Source organism: Notechis scutatus, chromosome 2, assembly GCF_049901735.1.
Source record: "Notechis scutatus isolate UNSWTSFEM ecotype Mainland chromosome 2, rNotScu1.2, whole genome shotgun sequence".
Classification (NCBI taxonomy): domain Eukaryota; kingdom Metazoa; phylum Chordata; class Lepidosauria; order Squamata; family Elapidae; genus Notechis; species Notechis scutatus.
This window is the reverse complement of record NC_142010.1, coordinates 265688439-265710579: the sequence shown is the minus strand read 5'-3', so window position 1 is coordinate 265710579 and position 22141 is coordinate 265688439. Positions and strand designations below refer to the sequence as shown.

General features: G+C 43.7%; 1 protein-coding gene across 1 annotated transcript in view; it reads right to left on the bottom strand.

Moving 5' to 3' along the window:
• The window catches only part of UBAP1 (ubiquitin associated protein 1), a 46657-nt gene that overhangs the window by 13663 nt on the left and 10853 nt on the right, over positions 1-22141 (bottom strand). Inside the window, exon 2 of the mRNA XM_087958759.1 lies at positions 2097-2137. Within this exon, the coding sequence (XP_087814885.1) occupies positions 2097-2130 (34 nt within the window). The 5' untranslated portion in view covers positions 2131-2137. The remainder of the gene's footprint in view (positions 1-2096; positions 2138-22141) is intronic.

The following is a 22141-nucleotide window of genomic DNA, read 5'->3' as shown; positions in this document are numbered from 1 at the left end:
CCCTTATTATTTTTGGTTGCTCTTCTCTGCACTCTTTCCAGAGTCTCAACATCTTTCTTTTATGTCAGGGTGACCAAATCTGGATGCAGTATTGCAAGTGTGGTCTTCCCAAGGCCTTATAAAGTGGTACTAACCCTTCATGTGATCTGGATTCTATCCTCTGTTAAGACTAGAAGACACCAAGCAACTGCAAGGAAAACCTCTATCTAAGTCAGCCTTCCAAGCGTGCTGGGATTACAACTTCTAGAATTCTTAGCTGGGTTAAGGAAAGCTGGCCTTGACCACCATTTCCATTCCTTTTGGGAACACAAATTCCCATCAAATGTCTAATACCAGGGATAAGTTATAGAGAAGTTTTCACAACCAAGAATTCCGCACAGGGCACAGGAGTTGTGCAATTTTCCATTCTGGAGACCGGCCTTCCGTAAGAGAACAATTCTCTGAAGTTCTTCTCCACCAAAAGTATCTAACACCGTATTCTTAAATTGGGTGCCTTGGTCAAATGCGGGAATCCTTGATTTACAGCTGCAATTGAACTTGGAATTATGAAGTTACATCATTCTGGTCATAAGTCAGGTCACCACAGAGTGGTGATAACTTTCAGAGTGATAACTTTCCCATCGGGTTGTAAATACAGGTAGTCCTCAACTTACAACAGCTCTTTTAGTGATCGTTCAAAGTTACAGCGGCACTGAAAAAAGCGACTTATGACTGTTTTTCAGAGTTACGGCCTTTCCAGCATCCCCATGATCACGTGATCAAAATTTAGATGCTTGGCAACTGGTTCATATTTATGATGGTTGCCGTGACCCAGGGTTACATGATCCCCTTTTACAACCTTCAGATAAGCCAAGTCAATGAGGAAAGCCAAACTCATTTAACAACCAGCTTATGCTAATTCATCAAGTGCAGTAATTCACTTAACAAAAAAGGTCGTAAAACAGGGCAAAATTCACTTAACAAATGTCTCACTTCACAACAAAAATTTTGGCCTCAATGATGGTCATCAGTCAAGGTCTTCCTGTGGTGTTTGAGGACATCCATCATAATCTGGAACAGTCACTAAATGACCCATCATAAGCCAAGGACTGCCTGCATAGCACAGGCTTTGCATCACTTCAGTACATGCTTAGGAAAACTTTAGGTGGGAGAGGACCTCCTGCTATTTATTAGTACCCAAAAATGTACAATTAAGACCAGATGCAAAATACTCTCTGTAGTAAGTGTAACAATAGAAAAAATTAAGAAATTGCTTAATTCTGTCCACTTCCAGGCATGTATGCTGAGTCAATACTGAAATATGTCTTGTTTTTCTCTATTCTCACTTAGCAACTGTGTTATTGATGTAACAACGGCAACAATTCACGTAACAAGTTTGGTAAGAAAGGTGACCAATGGGGCAAAACTCACTTTACGACTCTCTTGCTTAGCAATGGAAATTTTGGGCTCAAGTTATGGTCGTAAGGCGAGCGCTATTTCTAAAGCCTACTGAGTTTCCATGAACCATTAAATCCTCTGGTCAGAATCCTTCATGTAATAACCAGGGAGAAACGACTTCCAGGTGGGTAACACATGTTAGGAATATAAGTCACCTAACGGCTATTTGGGTTGGAAATATATAAACCAGGAACCATTTTAGTACTATGTCTTTTAAGAGAATGTAAAAACTGCAATTGGGTGTGGTTCTGCAAATGGCCATAAGATGGAGCCAGAAACCTGGGTTGTTTGGTGTTAGTCTCAGGAAGTCTCAAAAGAGAGTGTGAGTGAGTCTCAGTTTCCTTCTGTTGGAGAGAGTTGACTGTTACTGATCGTTGATGTAAGTCTGTTACTGAACTGTTTTTGATACTGGACTTTGATATTGGAATTATCCCTGAAATGAACACTGACTGATTTACCTGTGAATGACTTTTGGACTGCTTATCTTGAACTTTGCTTAAACTGTCTGGGAGTAAAAACCTACATTTACTGTACAGTGTATCTGTGTGCTGTGTGTGTATTATTCAAACACTTCTCTCACTACGTCTCCCTGTATGCGCTCATTCTCCTAACGGCGAATTACCTCAACAACACAGATCCAGCCCTGGCCATTCACTTACCGTGAAAATCAGACCCCAACTTCTTAGAAGCCATTGAGAATCTGAAAGACATTTGTAAAAAGCAGAGTTAGTAACCTTCCTATGCCTGTTTTAGTAGTTGTCATGGGGGCGGGAGGGGGGGGAAGGAAATCTGGAAGAGCAGATGCAGCAGTTTGAAAGTGAATGTACATTCCAACTCTTATCTTTAACAGATTGTAACTAAAATACCAGTTTTTGCCCAGATGAACGTGCTCAATTGGAGAATGTGATTTATGACACACCCGAGGGAGGGGGTAAACAGGGTCACAGGTGACTGTAAATTACATATGCCAGAGTTGGCTTCATACAGGGCAGTGCCAGTATGTCGCCTCTAATGAATCCTTTGAAGTTTTTTGAAGTTTAGCTCGAGAATCATGATTTAATTTAGAGTGATTGCTAGAATCCTGACACATGACATATATGACAAACTCCATTGTAGACATCGGTTCAGCTTAATGTATGCAACAGGAATTCCTCAAAGCTCTGCTTTATCATAAGAAGACTGTGTGGTTCTGGATTTAACTTTGGACTCCCAGGTATCTGTTTTCACTCTAAGTCAGATTAAGGGAGCAGTTACTCTGCCCAGACTGCTGATTGGAGTGGTCCAGATACCCTGCAAATGAGTTTATGATTCAAAATTTAACAGTTGAGAGCTTTCCTATTGGTGACTATGTCCATTGGGGTTTCAAATGCCCGATTTCCACATCCTAGGTCCAGGGATGATGAGCCTATGACATGAGTGTCAAAGGTGATACAGCCTCATTGTTTTGGGATGACACCCCAGAGTTCATCAACATGCAACAACTCTTCCCAAAAGCACGGCCTGTTCTTGTGGGGTTTCTGGAGGCGGGTTGAGACCAGGGCCTGCACATGTGTGTGAACAGTGGAAGGCGGCCTTTTTGAGAGGCAACAGTGGCAACTAGGGATGGGGGGGGGCTGGCTCCCCACTTCTGGCCCAACCTCGGGCTGCTAGCAAGTGAAGCTGTTCAGGGTGCCTAGATTCGGAATGGGACAACTAGCCGCAGCCAACTTATCGCTGCCAACTCGTCATGGCCAGCCCTCCGCGGGACAATTCAATGTTATTGAAGGATTTAAAATAATTTAAAAAAATATTTTGATTTTGGTCATCCTAACTTTTGCATCGTTGCTTTAATGATTCTACTTCACCATGTCTTTGACGCTAGTGTAACTCTTGCCCTGCAGCAAGTTGTCCTGTGGTGAGTTGGCTGTGGCACACTGTCCTAGACTTTCTAGATGTGTGTGTGTGAGAGAGAGAGAGAGAGAAGGGGGAGGGGGAGAAGAGAGGGGAGAGGGGGGAGAGGGGGGGGGGGAGGGGTGGAAAGGAGACAGGGAGAGGTAGAGGAGGTTAAGGGAGGCAGAGGGGGAGGGAGGGAGAGAGAGAGGAGAGAAAGGGGGGGAGAGGAGGGGAGAGAGGCAGAGGAGAGAGAGAGACAGAGAGGAGAGAGAGAAGGGAGAGAGAGAGAGAGAGAGAGAGACAGAGACAGAGACACGCCAGCAAAGTCAAGTTAGGCATTTTCCAAATTTCTGACACATTGAGCCCAAAAGGTTCGCCATCACTAACTGATCTCACTGAAAGCTCATCCAGGTATCTAGTGGGTTTTAAACTATTAATCTCTAACAGTGATTACCACTGCATTCTTTTGAAAGCTTTCTTCAAACCTTACTTAGGCAACTTGTACATCAAGCTACGTACATCAAGCTACATTAAGCTGATTTTTATTCTGTTGAATTGCATATTGTAAAAAAAGAAAAGGTTGGAAGGCTTAAGGGTCGACACGAAAATAAAACAGAAATCCCACTACAATGGCAAACCAGGGTGGATTGTATTGACATCACTGGTCGGGAGGTGTCAGTTCAATGCTTTAAATCATGGTTTATTCATTGGTCAGCAGGGTTCCATCACTGTTTCTAATAAAAGTATATTTTTCTTGTTTGATATCGCATGGATTATTTAGTGTTTATACAGAGAGTTCATTTTCAGAAGTTATTGAACTGTGTGCAACACAATTATTTAACCAGGGTTTTTTTCATATTCATTTTCATTAAAATTTGAAATATGACTTAGCATCAAGCTATATCCTGGAGTTTAAGGAGCTGAATCAGCTCCATTCAAGAACAGCCCTGAAAGTTATTTTTACCCTGACAGCCTAAGAGGGGAAGGAATGATCACCAGATTTTAAATTGCATTAATGACCTTGTTTGCTTGACTTTGGTTATTGCACTGTTAGTTGGTTATTGGGACTGACAGTTTACATTTCATCTTCATATTAGCATGTGCAAGCAAATAAAAGCAAGTGTTATTTTCCTAATTATCTCCTTGATCCCTGGTCATGGTTTTTTTAATAGGCACTTAATACACATTTTCAACTATGATTCCAATTGTAAATCTAGATTTAAATTAACCATCTTTGAAATTTATCTACTTTCAACCTTGGCATGAAAGACCCACCGATCTGGGAGGTTTCAATATATTTAAGCTAGAGGGATTTTTCCTCCAAACTAAGATGACTGCCTAGCACGGTTTTTGAATCTAAACTATTTTGAATTTAATCAGCTATTTTAAAAAATGTATTTAATTTACAGGTAGTTCTCCACTTACAACAGTTCACAGGGACCATTCGAAGTTACAACGGCACTGAAAAAAAGTTAATGACCGTTTTACAGACTTATGACGGTTGCAGCATCCCCATGGTCACATGATTGACATTCAGATGCTTGATAACTGACTCACATTTATGACATTACCAGTCTTGAGGTCATATGATCCCCTTCTGACAAGCAAAGTCAATGGGGAAGGCCACATTCACTTAACAACCGTGTTACTCATTTAACAACTGCAGCAATTCCCTTAACTGCGGCAAGAAAAGTTGTAAAATGGGCCAAAACTCACTTAACAAATTTCTCACTTAGCAACAGAAATGTTGGGCTCAATTGTGGTCGTAAGTTGAAGACAGGTGGATTTAGCCAATGGCATAGGGTCTCCTGCCTGAGCAGGGGGTTGGACTAGACGACCTCCAAGGTCCCTTCCAGCTCTAGTCAGATTGAAACATGGACACAGACATAATTTGCCTTAACTGTGCTCTATTTGCAACTCGAAAATGGGCGTTGGTTCTTACCTGATACGCCCCTTCTCGGCGAGCCGCTCGGAGCATCCAGAGACTGGGATGTGCTTCTGAGTCCTCTTCTTGCAGGCTGAGCTTTAGATGAGGAACGCTCCGCCCTCACGTGGTATCGCGCAGCGTCTCCCCAGTTTTTTGCGATAACGAGAAGAGAGGTTATTAATTCTTTCTAATCTACTATTGGCTCCTTGGCTGAAGCAAGAGTCCCCACCAGACGGAGAAATTAGGGTGGGGCTGGATGCTCCTCGCGGCTCGCCGAGAAGGGCGTATCAGGTAAGAACCAACGCCCATTCTCCTCGAGCCGCTCGGAGCATCCAGAGACTGGGACATACCAAAGCTGGGCTGTCCCTACGGGTGGGACTCCGTCTGGCCCGAAGGCCCCTCCGGATCACTGATGACCCTCTGTAAGACCCGTCGGCCAAAGAGGCCTCCGCTGAGGCGTACGTATCTATTTTATAATGTCTGATAAACGGGGACGGAGAGGTCCAGGTGGCTGCCCGACAAATGTCAGCGATGGGGGCTTGCGTGGCCCAGGCCGCCGAGGTGGCTGCACTTCTGGTGGAATGGGCGGTTATTCCACCCGGAGCGGGCAGGAATGGGAAAGGTAGCACCTCGCAATGGTGGCCCTGATGCAGCGACTGATGGTGGAAGGAGAAACCCTAAGCCCCAGTGACCTGGGTTGAAAGGATAGGAAGAGGGATTCCGACTTTCTCATGGATTGAGTGCGCTTAATATATATACGCAAGGCCCTTCTAACATCTAGGGAGTGCCAGAGGACCCCCTGCCCCTGGAGGGCCTAGGGCAAAAGTTTGGTAGAACCAGATCCTGTGACCTATGGAAGGGAGAGTTGACTTTTGGTAGGAAGGTGGGGTCGGGACGAAGGACCACTCGGACTGCATGGAACACGCATAGATCGCTCCTGACTGACAGAGCTGCTAATTCCGAAACTCGACGAGCAGAAGTAATAGCTACTAGAAAAACTACCATAAAGGTGAGAAACTGAAGGGATGAATCCCTCAAAGACTCGAACGGGAACGAGTAAGATAAACGAGGACCTTGATGAGGTCCCATGTGGGGAACCTGTGAACAGTGGGAGGGCACAGGTTGGTGGCGCCCTAAGGAAAGATCTAATTCGGGGTGATGAGAAAGGGAACCGTAGTTATCACAGGAGACCACGGTCGAGAGGGCAGAAAATTGTAGTCTCAGGGTGTTAGGTGCGAGCCCCTTGCGAAGGCCTTCCTGAAGAATTCTAGGATCTGAGGACAGAGGGAGAGAGGGGATCAATCTGAGACCCGCTACACCACTTGCAGAACCCCTTCCAAGTGGCATCATAAATTCGTGTAGTGGAAGGTCGCCTGGCGGCCAAAATAGTGTCGATGACTTGACTGAGGGCTTCTCACTAGTCAGGCGGATCCGCTCAACCTCCAGACGGCTAACTGGAGCCATTGAGGCTCCGGATGCAGAAGGGGCCCCTGAGAGAGGGAGACCCAGTCTGGGGGATCCTCCATGGGGCGTTACCGATAAAAAGCGGAGGTCCGCAAACCACGGTCGCCTGGGCCAATAGGGAGCCACCAGGAGAAGGTCTGCCCTCTCCTGAATGAGTTTCTGTATTACTCTGGGAACTAACGGGAGCGGAGGGGAGGCATATAGGAGCCCTGGGGGCCATGGGCAAAGCATGGCGTTGTGATTCTCCGACCGGTGAGACGGATACCGGGAGAAGAACCGTGGAAGCTGAGTGTTGGACGGAGAGGCGAAAGGGTCCACCACCGGAAGGCCGAATATTCTGGACGCTTTCGAGTAGGGATGGATGGAGACGCCATTCTGCCTGGTCCACCGTGGCCCTGCTCAGCCAGTCCGCCTGAGTATTGTCTACTCCGGAGATGTGTTCGGCTTTTAGAGATAGGAGGTTGGATTCTGTCCAGCGGCAAAGGCGCCGGCTTCCCTCATTAGCTGGATGGACTGGGTGCCCCCTTGCCTGTTGATATGGGCATTGGCCGTGACGTTGTCCGTGAGAACGAGAACGTGATGTTTGCGGATCTGAGGAAAAACTGCACAGGGCCAGATGGACAGCGTGAAGCTCTAGCCAATTGATACTGCACCTCTGCTCGGTCGGCGACCATTTGCCCTGTGCCGAGAGCGAGTCGAGATGAGCGCCTCAACCGGACAGGCTTGCGTCCGTAGTGACGGAGAGTCATTGAGGTTCCGCGAAGAGGTGGCCTCTGTTGATGGCGGGATTGGTCCACCAGAGAAGAAACGTGAGGACCCTTGGAGGGACCCTGATTCTGGCCTTCGAGTTGCTTCTTCCGGATCGTTGGAACGGGAGCAGGAGCCACTGGAGGGATCTACTGTGTAGACGGGCCCAGGGAATAATAGAGATGGGTGACACCATTTTGCCCAACAATTCAGAGAAGTCCAGCAAGGCCACCCTCCTTGAACGCCTGCTCTGTTTGACCAGGGCTTGAATGCTAAGGAACCTCTCCGGAGAGAGGAAAACTCTTTGAGAAACGGAATAAATTATGGCACCCAAGAGGTTGATTCGGGTGGAAGGGGTAAGTTGGCTCTTTGCCAATTGACTAGAAACCCGTGTGCCCATAAGGCGAGAGGGTGACCCTGGTATCCCCTGACTGCCTGGGATTTGGACGGGGATAGAATAAGGATAACGTCCAAGTAGCAGTGGAGGCGGACGGAACGCTCCTGAGATGAGCCGCCAGGGCCGCCGGGACCTTGGTGAAGGTCCGGGGGCGATGCCAGTCCAAAGGGTAGGGCCACGTATTGATAGTGAAGGCTATTATGACAGAACCTGGGGAATTTGTAATGGGAGGGCCCTGATTGGAATATGGAGGAATGCCTCCGAAAGATCTATGGAAGATAACCAGTCTCCCGCCTGGAGCCTAAAAGAATAGATTGCAAGGAGTGCATATTGAACCTACGCTGGATAAGGTGACGGTTGAGCCGTTTCAAGTCCAGGATGACTCTCCAACCCCCAGAGTGCTTGGGCACCCCAAAGAGATGGGAGTAAAAGCCCTTTTCTCCCTGATTCGGAGGGACAGGTTGCATGGCCTGGATGTCAAGAAGATGATGGATGGCTGCATCCATTGGTGCACGTTTGAGGATCCCTTGAGGAGGGGGATGGGATGAAATAATCAGGGGGGCGGACCTGAACTCCAGGGCGAGACCAAACCTGATTGTGTCCCTAACCCATGCATCGGATGTGGATATGTCCCATTGGGCAGCGAAGTGGCTGAGGCGGCCGCCAATGGGGAGGGAGGAAGAGGCTCCACCTTCTGCGGTAGGGCCTTCCTCCCGATCCCGAAAGGGTCTCTTGTAGCTACCACCGCGTCTGGTCCTGTCGCCCGGGACCGTGCGGTCCTGGGATCGGAAGGAAGGGGGTCTAGGGTATCTGGGCGGGGAAGGGGGTAGATACTTTCTCTTACTGCGGTCCTCGACCAACAGTGGTTCCAAGCTGGGCCAAACAGTTTATCTCCCTTAGTGGGAGCAGTGGCCAGCTTGACCTTATTCTTTACGTCCGTCTGCCAGTGTTTGAGCCAGCATGCGGCGAGCCGTGACGTGCGATGTGATGGCCCTGGAAGAGAATTTTACCGACTGGTAAGTGGCGTCAGCCGAGAACTCGGCTGCAGCCACTAACTTCGCTATGTCGTGGTGTGCTCTGAGATTGGGAGCGGGGCGTGTTCCTTGAGCTGGCGTAGCCAGCGGATAGAGGACCTTGTGAAAAGGAAGCGCCATAGCTGATTTAATGGCCCAGGCGTCATATAGGTGGGCCCTGCGCAGCGCCAACTCCGCCCGCATGTCATCAGGTTTCAAGGCCTCTAGGGCCTCACAAGGGGTAGAGGAGAAAACCAGACCCACAATGGGGTCATCAAGTTCCGGAATGTTCAGAAGGCTAGATAGTGCCGAATCGAGATTAAGGAATCTCTTGTCTTGGCTAGAGGGTGTAGGAGGGGTCCCTGTGGAGGTGAGTTGCTTCGCTACCGGATCCACGAAGATGGAAGGGGAAGGATGACCTCAGCTTCCACCACTGGTTGGGTGAAAATGGAGTCCTCCGGGCCCTCTGGGACGGGGGGAAGGTTTGCAGGGGACTGGGGAAGAAGGCCAGAGACATACTTGGCCTTAAGGAGGAGGGACTTGAACATGTGCGGCTTGAACAGCCCCCAAAAGTGGGTTGGTCGGGGAAGTGCCCTCGTCCTCCGACATCTCCCCCTCCATGATGTCAGCCTCTAAGAGGGTTTCACTGTAGCGGGAGGATCCCATCTGGGAGTCCTCTTCCTCTTCCCTGAAATCCCCAAAGTCCCTTCCTCCTCCACCTGGGCCCCAACCGGAGGAGGGCTGTCCCTCTGAGAGAGTACCTGATCAACCGGGGGACCGGTTGTGGAAGGATCTGATGGATAAAGAGTCGTGCTCGGAGGCTCATGGAGAGAAGACTGATCTGGTCATGTGTTGTAGTCCCTCTGCAATGCTCTGGCGGATGGCTGATTCCATCCAAGCCCTGATGTGAGCGGAACCTCGGAGGTAGAGGGTTCGTCCTGGCGCAGACCAGCAGCAGTGGGTGTAAAAGTGGTTGGAGACGGAGTATTGACGGCTCCGGGCGGGACTCCTGAACGCCTGTCAGACTCTTTCCAACGCTTTGTGGCGCCTTGAGGCGTCACGTTGGGAGGCCTTGGAAGGTTCCTTGTCCTGTCTAGAGCCCTTAGGTTCCTTGTCCTGCCTGCGCAAGTAGTGGGACTCTGCCTTAGCCTTCAAGGAAGGACGTTTAGAGGGATTGTCGTCTGCCATGTTAGATAATAAATACTAGCAAGGGCGGTTGGCTCGCCCAGATCAGGCCTGGATGAGGCCGGGTGACGATGAAGCTGGCCCGCTCCCTTTTGGAATTTGTTATGTACGGAGATAACAGAAATATATATACTCTAATTTGTAATTTTTCTTCTCCCTTTATTTATTTTTATGTTTTATACCAGGTGAATATACAGGTTCTACGTATACCTCTATATATCTATGAGAAATATTGGTGTACAAAAAGAATTTTTTTTTTTTTTTTTTTTTGTATTTGTATTTCACATTAGGTGACAATATGCAATACATTAGCTTCAGGAGCTAAACAGCCCCTGGTTTTAAAAATATCATATATATTATTATTATTTTTTTTTTCAATGTCATTGTAACTTTGAACAGTCACTAAACAAGCTGCTGCAAATCAAGGATAATATGCATTGTAGCCACAGATTTTTCAATGGGATTAAAACCCTCTGTCAGGAATTGAACTCTTGGTGTTTTTTTTTTTTTTTTTTTTGAAATCTATAGAAACAGTAACCGTAACAGGGAGAACTGTATCTCAGTACAGGCCAATCAGTCAAATAAACGCCTGAGGCCTATGGTAGAAGAGAGCCTCTGGCAGCAGGCCTCAGACAAGAAAAATAAAACCGGAGGGGGCTGCAACTTCGCCCCGAAACGGGCTGCGGGAGGCCAACAAGTAATAAAGGAGCGGGCCAGGTGGAAGAGATGGGCAGCTAAGCTTTAACCCAAGGCCTGGAGCTCCAATTCACCGCAGCTAAAGTATTTAAAAATGGCGCCCGACCACGATGCGGAGCCAAAATGGCGACCGCAAGCTGAACCGTCGGGACGCCTTCGGGACGGAAAAGGAGGGCTTGCTGGTCAGCTCAGCTCCTAGGGCCCTAGGGGCGATGACCCTCCTGATCGGCGTTTAGGGTGGGGGAATCCAGCAATAAAAGAAATGCGTGCCACGAGGCAACGCGGAGGCAGCGACGCGATCTGATAAGGGTGGGGGGTCGCGCTATCGCGCTGCGAGCCCACAGCCGCCCCAGGGACGGGGAAATTTTTCCCTTAAGTCCAGACCCTTTGCGCAGGAGGAGGAAGGAAAGGCAAACCTTATGAAGAGCGAAGTTGGAATAGGCAAGAAATAGGCAAGAAATGTACGATCAGCCAAGGAGCTCTCTGAAAACACAGCCTGACTCTTCGAGGCTGAGCAAAAGACTGGGAGACGCTGCGCGATACCACGTGAGGGGCGGGCGTTTCCTCATCTAAAGCTCAGCCTGCAAGAAGAGGACTCAGAAGCACATCCCAGTCTCTGGATGCTCCGAGCGGCTCGAGGGAGAACGACAACTAGATGAGTAATCTGTGCGTGATCTTGTACAGCACAATTTAGTACACCTGACCAGGAAAACTACAAGCTGTATTTTTCCCAAGAACAGCTAGTCCTCGACTTACGACCACAATTGAGCCCAAAATTTCCGTTGCCAAGCAAGACAGTTAAGTGAGTTTTGCCCCATTTTCCAATCTTCCCTGACACTGTTTGTTAAGTGAATCCCTGCATTTGTTACGTTAGTCACATGGTCGTTAAGTGAATCTGTCTTCCCCATTGACTTTGTTGGTAAGAAGCTCACAAAAGGGGATCACATGACCCAGGGACACAACAACCGTCGTAAGTACATGCCAGTTGCCAAGCATCTGAATTTTGATCACTCGCTCGATTGTGGGGATGTTGGAATGGCTGTAAAACGGTCATAAGTCACTTTTTTCAGTGCTGTTGTGAACAACCACTAAAGAAAAGGTTGTAAGTCAAAGACTATCTGTACTGCAAAATTTGCAAGTTAAATAGACAATAGGAAATAGCTAATTTTATACACCTGATCTTAAAATCAAATTTAAAACAGACCAGTGTTAAGGCATTATTTTCCCATTTTTTGTGATAGGGTCGGAAACCACAACTGAGGCAAACCAGATCAGGGAAAACAAGGAGAAATTCAGTGAGCGCCATAGTCAACAATTCCAAAACAGATGATATTTTGCAAAGGCCTGTAGCAACTGGGACAGCTTGTTATTACAATTTTAAATTGGCACGTAAAATACATTCAAGCTGTGTTTGCTGGCCACTTCTTGGCATTATTCCTCCATACGCAACGACAATCTTCTCTCTATAAATAGGCTGTACAGGATGATGGACCACTGAATTTGTGCGGTAGACACTGTTTTACTTCTCATTCGCAAACTCAGCCGATAAAAAGTCCAGAGAAATATGAATTATTTTTGTCTTTGAACCGTATCATGTCGTATTTGCAAACTGAAGTTTTCTCCCTATCCAAATAAGGAGATGCATCGTGTTTTGTAAGGGTTCTTATTCTCATATATGGTGATTTCTAGTTCTGTCTTAGACCTGAAAACTGGCCTGGGTGACTTTGAGCCAAACACCAGGAGACTGGGAGTTCTAGTCCCATCTTAAGACACAAAAGCTGGCTGGGTGACTGCGCCAATCGCCAGGAAGCAATGAATTTCAGTCCAGCGCTAAGAACAAAAGTTGGGTGACTTTGGCCCAATCACCAGGAGAATGGGAGTTCTAGTCCTGCCTTAACTATAAAAGTCATCTGAAGCACCAGTCCCTCTCTCTCAGTCCAACCTACCTCACAGGATTTTTGTTGAGAAAATAGGAGGAGGAGGAGTTATTTATAAAGTAATAAATGTGGGATATAAATAAAGTAACATATTATGATAGAAATTTTGCCTTCTCTACACAATGCAGTATTTTTAAAGCCTCTGTCCAATTATACCCCCTTCTAAGCTGAAACAGCTCTAAATCTACCTCCAGCTTTGAGCTAATCTTGGCTAGCTAGGCCTGACCCAGGGCATCCCTCCCTATAAACCAGGCTCCATGGGGAAGGTCCAATTTAGCCTCCTTTCGGCTCACTATGTTAAGGGCACGTACCCCATTCAAACCAAAGAAAATGACAGCAAGAAGCTAGACAGGAGCCAAAGGCTCTGCTTCACTGATTCAATGAAATATAGGAACTCTGGAAAAGGATGCCCTCCAGCTGCACCCTGGATTGCTTTTCCTGTCCAAAGAATCGTTTCATCCCTCTTCTGTCCTCAACTCCTGCCCATATTTTTTTTTTTTAGATGTAGTCATTGTATCATTACTTTTCATTTTCTCCCCTTCTATTTATGCTTCCAGGTGAAATTGATTCTGTTCTCAGGAAACAAAGTTTCGATTATCTTCCTACTGCTACTCAATTTTGTACTACAGGGAGTCCTCAACTGCAATTGAGCCCAAAATTTCTGGGGTTAAACAAATGTGGGTTTTGCCCTATTTTATGACTCTTCTTGCCACAGTTGTTAAGCGAATCACTTGCAGCTGCTGGTTTGTAAGAGAGTTAAGTGATTCTGGCTGCCCCCATTGACTCTGCTGGTCAGAAGCTCCCAAAAGTTGATCACATGACCCCCGGGACGCTGCAGCCGTCATAAAGACCAGCCAGTTTGCCAATTGTCCAGATTCTGATTGCGGGCTCATGGGATGCTCCAATGGTCAAAAATGTGGCAAATGCTCATGATTCACGTACGTTTCAGCGCCGTTATAAATCTGGATGGTCCCTAAACGAACAGTTGTAATTTGAGGACTCCCTGTAATGACCATCTCTTCCTTTCAGCCTCACTGGAGCTGTGTACAAGGCACCATTCAGTTTCCACAAACCTCTTTAAGGATTCAGGAAAGGTGAAGCACAACTAGAAGGCAAAAAGCTACCGTTTCCTTCAACAGCCCTTTCTTTGTTGTATTTTCGTGTGATCCCTCCATCTATTTGTCCAATGAAACTGAGTAAATTTGAGGAGAGTCCCGGTAGCCAAAACATAAGTGACCCAGAGGGCAGATCTGTGCCCATCGTGCCCAACTATCAAACAAACAACTGGTGGTTTTTGGAGAAACAGGGCTAAATTTAAAAGTCTTTAAAATTCAGTCTCAGCTCAAAGGCCCTTTTTGTTCCCAGTCCTGGCACGCTGCAGACTTGGGAGATGTGGTGATTTTCCTTGCAAGGAGGGTTCTTTGTTCTTGGCATACACCCCCAAACCCAAGAATTATGAGAAGATGCAGCTATTCAAGCTATTTCCTGACATTTCTTGGCAGCCCAGGCATTTAAAATATATAAAAATATATATATATTATTAGGGGAAGATTAAAAGAGCAACTGTGGTGCTTAGACTGGATCTTAACTCAGTTAACTTTAAATTTGGGTTGGCAAAAATCTGCATTAGGCTAAAACAAACCGTATTAAGTGAGGGCCTGGTCTGCTCAATTGTGAAGACCATCAGTGGGATCCCACAAACTACACAGTTGTAGTGTCCTGTGGAAACCCAGCCGATGGTTGCATTCACACCACAAGCCACAGGTTCTTTGGGACAAACTATGGGGATGACATTTGCTGGTCTAATTCCAGATGAATCAGGGAATTTACGGCAGCCCTGATCTTCTGGAGAACCACCATCTTGAAGGCTATGCGGCATGAAGCCATTAAGCTCTTTGCAATAACGTAGTTTTTTGTCCATAATGATCTGTCCCTAACCTAGCCTTCCAACATCATTGCCCAGAAGATCACTGGTTGCTCTCTCCCCTCTTTGGAAGAGCTTTATAGCTCCCGCTGCCTTAAGGAAGTTCAAAACATCCTCAAAGATCCATCTCATCCTGGGAACCCTTTTTTTTGAACTATTACCATCTGGCAGACGGTACAGGATAATAAAAACAAGGACAAAGAGGCTGAAAAACAGCTTCTATCCCAGGGCAGTAACTCTATTGAATTCTATTGTATAGTGGAGTGTTGGTGCAGTGTCAGGGGTTTTCAATTCAATGTGTGGCGTGTGAAGGATGTGTGTTTGTGTTTATTTTCATGGTCATGATGTGCACTAAAGATGGTGTTTGATTTCGTTGTACAAGGTGCAATGACAATAAACTAAACTAAAACTAAACTAAACAACAATAATCTTCAAGTCAGCTCAATTAATTTTGAGCTATCAAGCTTAGGACAGAGGTCCCCAACCCGCTGTTCCATGGACCGGTTTATTTTATTTAAATTATTACCAAGGCATTGACTTAAAGAGATGTTCAGATAATCTTTCACCACCTCAAATAATGAAGAACTGGAAGAAGAGGCACGAGATGGGTGACAGAGGCACCTGTTTAGAAAGGCATAAGGACTGAGTCAGCATGTCCACCACAGTATATAAGGCTGCCATATTTCATGAGACTTGAAAATTGACGGGCATAAGCATCAGAGCCAAATTAAAGAAAAAAGCAAAAAGATCTTTGCTCTGTCCCCTTTCTCTTCTGTTAAGGAATATGGGAAGCACCTTGGAGAATATACGAAACGATCATTGAGAAACTTGCAGAAAACATTACACAATTCAGAGGAGAGAGGTGTGAGCATAAAAAAACTCAAAATAGCCCTGACTTTCATGTTTAGTATGAGATGAAGTAGAGATAAACTTGTCTCTTGAAATCCTCCTCAAGATACATGTTAGTCCTTGACTTACAAACATCAGTGACCATTCAAAGTTACGACACCAGACAAAGGGATTTAGGATCATTTTTCACACTTATGACTGTTATAGCATCCCCGTGGTCATCTGATCAAAATTCAGAGGCTTGGCAACTGGCATGTGTTTAGGACGGTTGCGGTGTCCCAGGGTCACAATTCTCCCTTTTGCGGCGATCTTCTGACAAGCAAACTCAAGGAAGCCGGATTCACTTAACAATTGTGCTCCTAACTTAACTGCGGTGATTCACTTAACAATGGTGGCAAGGAAAGACATCAAATGAGGCAAAACTCAACCGTCTTGCTTAGCAATGATAATTTGGGGCTCTACCTGTTCTACAATAAAGTAGCATTTACGGTATGTCTGTACCTTGACCTGGCCTACCTTAGAATCATAGAACTAGAAAGGAACCTGGAGGTCTTCTAGTCCAGCCCCCTGCCCAAAGCAGGAATCCTTACTCCACCCCAAATAAAGGGTTGTACAATCTGTTCTTGAAAACCTCAAGGAATTTCTCTTTATTTCCAGTTTGGATCTCTCTCTGAGGAGCTTCCACCCCTTTGCTTCTTTTCAGGTGCTTTGGAGAAGAAGTCAAACACCCACCTTCTTATCAAGTGTCTTGCACAGTGTTACTGGCCAATAGCAAATTCTGCTCATATAGGATCTGATCTATTAAGAGTCCACATATCCCTGCCAAAGAGATAAGGGGAACAGCTCGTAACCAGTTTTTCCTTCCGTACCTTCCTTTTAAAGCAAGAACTGTAAGACCTTGAAATAGCAAATGCATGCTGCCAGGAAGGACTTTGACTTGAATCTGTTAATGATTTGACCAGTTTTCTTGTAGGATCAAGCACATTGTTTCTGCCTAACAACTGGAAGGCAACGGATCTAAAAATAAGTAATGAAGTTATTGGAAAAACAAGGACATCGTGGCAACCAAATGTAGGCTTGTCCGCTCTGCAGTGTTCCCCGGAGCTACCTCTGGTTGTGAAAGTTGGACCTTATAAAGGCAAGACTCGTTTGAGCCGTGGGGCTGGAGAAGGCGCCTGCTATTCCTTGGACAGGAGAAGTGACCAACACGCAAGGCCTGGAGGACATAACACCAGACGTGTCCATGGAAGGCAAAATCAGGATACTGTCTCACTTATTTTGGCCATGTCATGTAGGGGAATTCATTGGAAAAATCAATTATACTGGGAAGAGTTAATGGTAAAAGGAAACCAGGCCACCGAAGAACATGGTGGCTGGGCACCACTGTAGAAAGTTAGCACCCACCCCTGTCCTAGAAGAATGAAATATTCTAGGAAATATTAAAAAGGCAGAATATTGTATTTCCCTGGATGAAAAAAGGAGAAACATGTTTTTAAAGACAAAGCAGCTTCCTGCAGCTCCCTGCCCCCACCTTCAGCTCCAGGGTGATGGGATCAGGGCATGATAGGATTAGCCCTCTACCCACCACATGGCACCTGGGAAGATTGCATCACCCAGCAAGATTCAACCAAGCTACCATGGGATGGCCCCACGGGAGACTGACAACCAATCAGGATACATTTCTTGCTACAGGAACAGGAAGCAAGTTCAAAGCCCAGAGAGGACATAAAGCCAAGGGACTCTCAGCATCTCTTTCCTTTTCGCCCAGGAGTTCCAAGGCATGTGGTCCTGTCCACAATTAAAGCCATCTTTCCAAACAGTCGCCGTGTTTCCAGTGTCTTTCCTCCCACTTGGAACTGAACCCAGATGGACATTTCTCCCAACGCCATCAAAGCTAACACTAGCCAGAGCATAAAACAACTCAAAGAAGCAATGCAAGATCAGAAGATGGGGAGAGTCCTGGCCCAGAGAATCGCCAAGAGTTGGACACGACTGAATGGATCACATCAACACCATCAATCAACTTCTATTATTCAGCTCTTGAAATCTCATTTCCAGGAAGTTGATTGCATCATTCATGTCAGCTTCATCCAAGTAGTGTGGTAACAATTATCTCGAATACAGTACTCCAAAACACAATGTGTATTCCTTATAATTCATTACTTAGGTCTCTTAATCTCATTTTCTTCAAAGGTCTTCAGTTGATCAAGGATGAATTTGCCAACATTAAGAGTAGTTCAGAAAGGAAGCCTTACACTTGGCAAACTATGACCAAATCAAGATTTTAATGAGGGGGTTCTTGGTGCTCTCTGAGCTTGGTTGTCTTCCTGCAGGTATTTCATTGCCCAAACTAGGTAACATCATCAGTGCTAGAAGGGAGTGGGGTTATATTGTATATAAAAAGAGAGCAAACCCCATTCCCTTCTAGCACTGATCCTAGTTTAGGTAATGAAATATCTGCCAAAAAAAACAACAACCCCACAACCAAGCTCAGAGAGCATCAAGGACCCCTCATTTCAATCCCAAGACACAAATATTTCCTTTACAAGTTTTTAATATTCTGGATGAATTCTGAAAAGATGTCACGGGGCCTATTCTTGTCTTTATTGCATTATTACTGAAATACAGATAAATCACTTAACAACCAGGTTAATGATCTACCAACTGAGTGATTCACTTACAAGTGTGACAAGAAAGAAAATGGTTAGAAAATTCACTTAAGTGCCTCGCTCAGCAACAGAATTTTTGGGCTCAATTGTGGTCATAAGTCAGGCCTCCTTATATCTCCAAACAAACAAGCTCAGAGCACATCAATGACTCAATAGTTCAGCTCTAAGCTCATTAGCACGATGTAGTACATCTTCAGGTTACATCTTAATAAACGTAAATCTGACTTATAAGTGACAGTTGATAAGAAAGTATTAGGCTTATGATTCTCTGACGAAAAAGAGGGATAAGCAGCAAAAATAAAAATTACTATTCTGCCCGTGGCTGTTTTCCTTATAGAACAGATTACAGATGGTCCTCATTTAGTGACTGCCTCATTTAGCAACTGTTTGCAGTTATGATGGTGATGAAAAAGTAACTGTGGCCACTCCTTGTCTTTACTATGGCAGGTCTGTAAAGCAAAGGAGGGCTGAAGCTAGATCATAAACAGCCGTTTTGCTAAGCTATTGCTTTACTTAACAATCAAGTTGCAGCTCCCTACTATGGTTGCTAAATGAGGACTGCCTCCATTTCAAGACTTATCTCACCATGACTATAGTGGAATACCTAATGAAAGACCTCCTTATCTCATGAACTGAAGAACCTGGCTTTAAAAGGTAGAAAAATAAAAACTAAATGCTTTGGAGAAAATTTGCCCATTGTCACAAAACCACTATGCAAACCCTACTTTCTAGAAACAGACAACATCTCCATATAAGGCGCTGAACCTTACTCAATCACACAGACAGAAAACAGAGAGTTCAAAATAGGAAATTACACCAACTAGAAAGCAAAGTTAAAAGGCACACAGTATAGCTAGTCCTCAAAGTATGACCACAATTGAGCCCAGCATTTATGTTGTGGGAAATTCGGAGTTTTGCCCCATTTATGATTTTTCTTGCCACATTTGTAAAGTGAATCATTGAAGCTGTTAAAATTGGTAACATGGTTGTTAAGTGAATGTGGCTTCCCCAATGACTTTGCTTGTCAGAAGTTTGCAAAAGATGATCATGTGATCCTGGGAAACTGTAACCGTCATAAATACCAACCAGTTGTCAAACACCCGAATTTAAATCATGTGACCATGGGAATGATGCACCTGTCCTAAGTATGAAAAATGGTCTTAAGTCACTTTTTTCAGTGCTGCTGTAACTTTGAACGGCTACTAGACAAACTATTGTAAGTCGAGGACTACTTCTATTCCTTGCATTGAGATACACCCAGCTCTATCACTGCACTGTCTTGATAAAAAGTTACCACAGGAAAATTTGGCTAGGCAGTCTGCAATAAAATCAATTTTCTAATCAATGCAACAATTTTCCAGCTCATTAAAAGGTAGCTTTATCCCATCATACACATGCTGTGATTATTGCACTGAATATCAATGACACTGTACTATAAGAAAATAATACTTTATGAACATATGCAGGGTGTTCTACTATTTACAAGAAATACATGCTCAAGTAATTTAACCTTTCTGATACACTCCATATGTATTTATACTCACAGACTGGAATCAAAGGGATAATTGGATTCTACTCGAAGGGCCAAACATTGCAAAGGAGAAATAATTGAATAATTTGATGTTTCAACTCTGTACTATTTTGCCATGTACTTTCATGTTGAAAGAGCAAATAACTGAAACCAGTATCCATGTTTAGCCCAATTTCGTGGTGGGTGTAAGAATCTTTTATTTACATAGCATTAAATAGCCACTCCTCAAACACTTATTTTAAAAAGCATATAAGCAATTCTACCTATTTAGTAGACAATGTTGGGAACTGTGACAATTATTTGAGAAAGAGAAAAAAATCTGAATTGGGGTCCTTCATATCACAGCAAAGATAAGAAATTTGTTGTTATCAAACTGCAAATAAGAAGGGTGAGTTAGCCAATCTGATATTGACTTCACGCAACTAAATTAGTATAACATACAGCATTATGATAAATGAGGAAGCATAAAAAACTGGGAACTTTATCCGCGTTAAAGGGTAATAATAGATCTCAAATTTGGGCTAATGGTAAGAATGTAACGCCGAACTATCCTTAATCCCTACAAACAAACAATTATGACATCTCTTTCATGCAAAGCAAAAAAAAAATGTCAAGAATAATTTTTAAAAAGTACAGAAAGAAACCTCTGCCCTTTCATGAACATTCTTTACAAAATTATCCATTTTATAACTGGAAGAGCTAACACAGAGGAGAACCTTGCCTGCAGTGACTCAGTCCATAATCACAGCAGTTTATTTTATTGTTCTATTATTTTTACTTTCGCTTGTTTAAGCTTCCTTTTTTATTTTTATTTATGGTTGCAAATTGCCTAGAGTAGCCCCATGGAGAGATAGGTGACAAATTTAATAATGATTATTTTCTAAAAGACCATAGGAAACACCTTATTTTGAATGTAAGACTAGTTTTTTTTTTTCATCTTAAGACAGGAAGAATCTGAAACTTAGATGTTTCCAAGAGGATCAAAACATCCTTTTACACGTTTAAAGTAAGTTGTTTCGAATTCAAAACAGGTCAAATTGAAAATATTTTGACACTATTAATTAGCAATCTTGACTTCTGGAAAGTTTTAGTCAGATCTGGCATCAGATCTGGTTTCAGAAGTTTTCATGATTGAGAATAAATTATTAGGTATTAGGCTTCAATGGGTGATTTTTATTTTACCGATAAATAGCAAATTTGTACTGAGAACAAATTTCTGTTTGGAAAACCCCATGATATTTGCAGTTCAGCTTACGTAACACAGTGAGAATATCACAAACTTCTGAAACCTGTTGTTCATGTGTGTAACTGTTACACAATCTACCTTTTTTTAAAAAATAAAGTTTTATTTGGGTTTTCACACATAAAATACAAGTAAAACATCTATTTTGAAAATAGCATGGTCCCGGGTGGAACTTCTTTATACAGACACAAAACTCCATTTCATGTTCCTTTTTGTGTTCTATTCCATATCTTATATTATTCTACATTTTCTACATAGTTTTTCCCCTCCTTTAATTTTCTCAATTTTATTTTGATTATCTCATCTCAATTCAAATCATTATATTTATACTTTTGTCTGTTCTGTTTCAATTTCATATTATCTTTTCTCATTAAACAAATTTTCTCCTGTAGTTACTAATTGGAGTATGACACCTTTATATCTTTTAATTACATCCATTCAACTCTTATTTAAACTTCAATATATACCTTAAGGTTATGACCTTCAATATAATACATAATACATAACTTCCAATAGAATTCTGCTTGGTACATTCTTATAATACACACTATATTCTTTTTTTTTTAAAAACGGATTATAAATATATGTAATTATAAACCCTCATTCCATTCCAATTCAGTTCTATCATTAATAATCATTAAAATCTTAACATCTTTAACACTTCTTTTCAATTAAATATCATACTTCCTTAAAGACACATATAATCTCCATAATTAATTTTTCCCCTATTTCTCTTCACATATATTTTGTAAATCATTAAATATTCATTTTGTTACATTTATTTATTAACAAGCATTCCACTGAATTACGATAACTATTTTATCAAACATTTAATCATACATTGTTTCATATTTTCTAAAATTATTTCTGTTTCTAATATAACAATACTATCTAATGTACCTTTGCGGAATCCCCTTTTCCATTAAATTTTCACCCATTATCTCTAATTAGGCCCTGTTTCTCTATATTACACAATCTACCTTTTGAAGTCTCTTAAATCTCTTCCTGTAAACATTTTGAAAGTCTAGTTTTCTCATTCTAATCAACAGAAAAATAAAAAAAACCGTAAAAAATAATTCCAGCTGCAACCACAATAACTTGTGCAATAAAGATAAGCCTTGCCTTCCAGTTTCACTTAACAACAGTTCAAAATAAAGACTGCTTTATGGCCAGCAAAGAGCTTCCAACAATTACAAAATATCACACACACACCCTGTGATCATGATCTAAGTGCTTGGCAACCTATTTGC